A 5500-nucleotide genomic window follows, 5' to 3' on the forward strand; every position below is an offset into this window, starting at 1 on the left:
CTCTCTCTCTCTCTCTCTCTCTCTCTCTCTCTCTCTCTCTCTCTGTGTGTGTGTGTGTGTGTGTGTGTGTGTGTGTGTGTGTGTGTGGTTTTGGTTTTGGTTTGGTTTTGGTTTTTCAAGACAGGGTCTCTATAGCCCTGGCTGCCTTGGAACTCTCTCTGTAGACCAGGCTGGCCTCGAACAATGCACTCTGCCTGTCACTGAGTGCTGGGATTAAAGGTGTATCTGGCTCAGGCCAGGTCTTTACCCTCATGGAGTCTACATTTTAATGGAGATGGGAGATGATGAACAAGGAACAAACAAATGAAAAATACAACCCAAAGCAGGCTGGCAAGTAAAGCTGTAATGAAACTACCATGCTTAGCTAAGGCAGCTGGCAAAGACTTCTCAGCAACAGCATTTATTTAAAAAGCAACACTTCAGGTTGTCTAGCCATCTAGACACAGGAAGGGAAGAAGCCTGAATAGAGTGGTGGGCATAAAAGGAGAAGAGACAGTGTCCGTATCTCATAGGACCCTACAGTAAGAAGGACGGAAATTCAGTTCTAGGGGTGACAGAAGCAGTATGTTTCTTAAATGCCCTTTCACGATGGCAAGAGGGAGAATGGAGAGGAGGGTAGAGAGCAGAAGAGAAAGGAAAGATCTCTAGGCCCCCAACCCCAGGAAAGAAAATAGAGAAAACCATGCACAGCCATGCCTGGCCTCAGAAAAGGATTCTAAGGACTGCCTCTGGACCAAATAATCACTGTCACACTGATATCGAGACTGCCAGGCAGTGGGCGACACCAATGTACTTGTGTACAGCACCTAATGTGTGCCAAGCTCTGAGCCGAGTATCCAAGCATGACCTGGAATTCTGAGAGCCAGGGGAGACACCAGAGCTTCTACCGGTGTTCTCGAGCCCTGGGCAGAGGTTAGTGCCTCCCTGCCACCACAAAGCCACAGGCCTCATGACAACCTTCAGGAAGTTTGATATACAGAAGAATTAGCTCAGTCTGAGGATCCTGCTTACCCTCTTCTAGTAACCTCTGAGTCCGGGTTCAGATTGGAAACTTGGGAAGTAAAGAGAGGGAGAAGGAACAGGCAGGAATCGGAGTTCACTGGTCAGTTTATGGCTCAGTCTGGGACTTACATGACCAATTGGACATGTGATTCTTAATGGTCCCCTTTTCTCATTTGTGTGTGCCTATACCCACACTCCATGTTTCATCCCTTGCTCTCCCTACAGTTCCCTGAAGATCTGCAAAGGTAAGATCCAGAATGGGGAAAACATCACAAATCTACTGGGCAGACTACACTGGGCTGCTACACAGAGAGCAAACTGGTGTCCCCAGACCTCTAAAGAGGGGGTCTCTCAACAGTGACATAGGAGTACCAGTCCTCTGCATCACGGCTAATGTTTGTGAGCTAATCAGAGCTCTGAAGTGGACAGGGGTCATTAGAATCATTGTCACAAAGAGAGACAGACAAGATAGACTCTAGAGGGTAGGGAAGAATTCAGAACTTATTCCAAAGCATAAGACCTATAATTATGGTCTAGGACTTGGCTCTGTGGCTTTGAGCGGGGCTGCTTAACCTCTTTGAGATCCGATTTCTCCATCTGTGAAATAGAAGTAAAATTAACCTCATGGGTTTGTGTTGAGAACTTCGTAAAGACCAAGGATACAAAAAAGTCATCCGATACATGCAATAAGTGTCCAACAAATGGGAGCAACGGTAGCTGTCACCACCTTACTTCACATCCTTGGGGTGACTGATGACTGTTAGTAATGTGTTGGTGCGGGGAGTCGAGCTGTGGATGAGACACACAGAACTGTGTGAAGATCTCAGTGTTGGGTGGACACAACTTTACTGTTCCCTGACAGCTTTCTGACAGGCAGAAAAAGAGGAGTGAGAAGCACCTACCACAGAACCTACCAGGAACTGGAGAACTCACTATTATCCAGAAGCACCCACCACCCTTCCTCTTGGTTCTATATGTCTGTATTCTGGGTTGTTGTGGTTCCTGGTGTCTCTTCTGTGTTGTCAGAACCTGTCCCTTCCTCTCTAGAATCTTCTCTAGAAGTTCAAGTTCCACACATACACCCTCTATAGGCTTGGTTTTCAGCTCTCTACAAGCCTCAACACACTTCTTACTGAGGCCCCAGACAGACAGCAGCACTGAGAATCCCCCACCTTTGGCCAGCGTCTCAGCCTGCAGAGAGCACCCTCCCGCCCGCCCGGATACCATCAAGTCAACTTGGGGAGTAGGTGGGGCTCTAAATTTCCACTCATCCAAGGCAAAGAATATTCAGAGAGTTCTCAAAAGTGCTGACTCCCCCTGGTTATATATTCCATGGCACTGTAAGCCATGCTTGGTCTTAGCCCAGACTGTGGAAGAGAGGCAGAGGGCTCTCATAATAGTGACACCTGGGGGAAAAAACTCTTAATGGGCACAAGTGTAGTCAGAAATTCCAAAGTGGATTCAAGATGCAGTTCAGGGACTTTCTGTGGGTCAGGCATTGGCACTGGGGGCATGAAGTGATTCTCCCCTTCCTGGATCCTTGACAACATGCAGGGATCGAGCCTAGAGTGGGAACTACATGTGGCTGACTCTACAGGTGTGGCTTACCTGCCAGTCCTAATTCATCTCCATGGTGAAGAGTTCGGGCAGTTTGGGGTTCCAAGCTGGCATTTTCAACTCTATGAGGTCCCTCTCCCCCACCTTCCCGCACTGCCTCCGAGCTTTTCACTACAGATGGCTCTAACCAGGCCAGGGATGGGTGCAGACTCACCATCAGTAATCTCCATCTCATATGGGGAGGGCCTCCTCTTCACCCGGTTGTTGTTGGTGAACATGGGGAAGGCATCCGGTTCCCCGAAGAACCCACTGTGGAAAGAGAAGGTAGATCACAATGAGGTAAAATACAAAAGGCTCCTTAGATGGATTCTCCCTGCATGTCTCCAGTCCCCTCCCGCTAAGGTGCCCTGATCCTTCACACTTAAAATGCAGATTGAATTGAGTATACGTGTATTCACAGAAGCGAAGAGGGTAAACATATGGAACAGAACAAATGTGGGGGGCGGGGAGGCGTATTCCTTTGCTCAAGTACACACACACACAAACACAAACACACGCTCCCCTCACATCCAGATACAATCATTCAATCCCCTCACACCCAGATACAATCATTCAATCCTGGTAGACTTTGTTCAGGGACAAGTTCTTACACAGGCCAGCATGGTGATGGCAGTGATAGTGGGCGACTCCCACACCACAAAGGGTCCCCTCCCACAGACCTCACCCACCATCACTCTCTGATCACAGATCGAAACCCCCTCCCCTACTCACCAACCCTTCACAGCGCTCCCCTGCTGCTCTCCCATCCCGTTGTCCTAGAATTCTTTCCTAAGCCGGTCCAACACTTTGCCGGCCTCTCAGCTTCCCTCACCCCCGGGGCCCAGCAAAGAGACCGACATTCTCACACCAGTTATACCGGCCTGGACCCACCCACGCAGATAAGGGATAGAAGGCCTAGGAGCGGATGACAGTGTTGCTCACCGCATCCTAGCAGAGGCTGAGAAGAGCTGCCTTCAGAACCTTCTCTCCAGCCTGTCCACCCACCGCTGCAGCTTCCAGAGGAATTCACCCTTTGTGGCGAACCTCACTTCTGCTGCAGAGGGGTATTCAGACACTGGCCCAGAACTCATATTCAAAGAATCCCTCCTACCCAACAGTAGTTAGCAATCTCCGCATCTTTTTACACCCACTCACATGCCTGCATCCTTGAAAGTGCAGGCTACCAGCCCCCCCAGCCCGACCCCCCTCCCCCGGTTTCGACACAACTGTCGCTCCCTAAGTACCACCGGTCCTTCCTGACAGTCTGTCTCACAGGGGTTCCTTTTCACACTAGCGGGAGGAGTGAGGGGACTCTAGGCTCTGGTCTCGTCCGGGAGTCTTAAGCCATCGCCCCTCCTCTCGATCCTCGTCTGCACCCAGAACGCAGCAGGGGACCGGGATGCTCACCTGCCTAGTGAGGCGAGCGGCTGGCTAAGGCTATAGAGCAGCGCTCGGCCGGGGCCGGCGGGGGCTGCCAGCGCGGGCGGGCTCAGCTGCACCATGCGGCCGTCTCCGGGCAGCTCTGCAGGAGCTGAGGCAGGCGCGGGCGCCGGGGCGGGTCCGGGAGGTCTGCACAGCTCGGTGGTGGGCACCCGATGGCGAGCTTCGGCTGCTACCGAGTCGCGGCCCTTTAAGTCCCTCGCGGCACCGCCCCCACCGGTGGGGCCGCCCCCAGCGCCGCTGCGCGAGCCTAGCTCGATGACAGGGGGCTCAGCCGGGGCTGCGCGGCTCGTCTCCTTGGCGACGCCGTTGAGCAGGACTAGGTGCGGGGGGGCCATGCGGGCCTCGGCCGCGTCCTGTCCCTCTAGTTGCGGGTCACTGCGTGCCGCCTCGCTCGGCGGCCGCTCCGTCATCCTGTAACAGGGCAGAGAGGAGATCACCCACTGAAACCTGAAAAGCGGACAAACTCAGCGCCACGTGGGCGCACACCCCAACCCGGCTGGCGTGAAGGGCCTGCAGGCCTGGGGCTGGAGCACCCGTCTCTAGATTGGGACAAAAGGGTGGGCCAAGCCCGGGAGGCACAGTGTCCAAGGGTAGGTAGGAATAGAGCTGGAGAAAGATGGCAGAAACATTGGAAGAAAAGGAATGCAGCCAGCGAAACAAAAATCGAAGGGAAAAAGAAGGAAGGAAATGCACAGAGAAAGAAAGATCACCCAGTCCCTCCTTCTTAGGCCACAGGGGAAGGGGAGGGAACAAATCCCCCGAGCAAGCTTGTCCTTCCCGCCCCACTTTTGGTTTTGGCGGGGAATCTGTCCAGTGCTATAGGAACCTCTCCCAATCTATTGCTAAACACATGCGCCGCAAATATACACCCAGAAACACTGTAGTGGTGAAGTAGGGTGTGGAAGCTTGCAAGAACTGTGCTTTGTTCAGCTACAGATGTCAGAAAGATTCCAGAAGGACCCGTCACTTTCTGACAATATTCTCCCGGCCAAGAGGAAAGTTGCCTACACTAAGCAAATCCATCGTTGTATTCTGCAAGTAGCTACCCTATCATGAGAAACAAAGTCAAGGGATGAAGCCGATCCTGGATTCTGGCCCTACTACCCTTCACACCCCACCGCATTCTGCTCAGCTGTACTCAAAAGTAAGCTTAGGTCTGGAAAAGAAACCTGACTAAGACACTGGAAAGTACTGAAGTCACTAGACTCTGGGCTTCCCTCCTGATGGAGAAAATATAAAGAAGGCCCTTCCTTGAATTATTCCAGTGCCCCCTCCCCTCACCATACACCTCGGTATTCTCAATACAGGGAACTCGGATCGCACTGTTTTACTGTCTCACATAGACCCTGGAGCCCAGAAACTTCCTAGACTCCCACCATATTCCCAAGATGAGCATAGCCACTCCATTTCCCACCACTTTGCATCGCCTGGCTTTACTCAGACGACTCAGCAACAGGCC

General features: G+C 52.3%; 1 protein-coding gene across 1 annotated transcript in view; it reads right to left on the reverse strand.

Moving 5' to 3' along the window:
• Nucleotides 1–4451, reverse strand: part of Tal1 (TAL bHLH transcription factor 1, erythroid differentiation factor) — a 5797-nt gene extending 1346 nt beyond the window's left edge. The window contains exons 1-2 of the mRNA XM_028786817.1: nucleotides 4006–4451; nucleotides 2774–2868 (exon numbers count right to left, since the gene is read on the reverse strand). Coding sequence (XP_028642650.1) covers nucleotides 2774–2868; nucleotides 4006–4451 — 541 coding nt within the window. The remainder of the gene's footprint in view (nucleotides 1–2773; nucleotides 2869–4005) is intronic.
• Between the last annotated feature and the right edge of the window lie 1049 nt (nucleotides 4452–5500).

Source organism: Grammomys surdaster, unplaced genomic scaffold (assembly GCF_004785775.1).
Source record: "Grammomys surdaster isolate TR1022 unplaced genomic scaffold, NIH_TR_1.0 100, whole genome shotgun sequence".
Classification (NCBI taxonomy): domain Eukaryota; kingdom Metazoa; phylum Chordata; class Mammalia; order Rodentia; family Muridae; genus Grammomys; species Grammomys surdaster.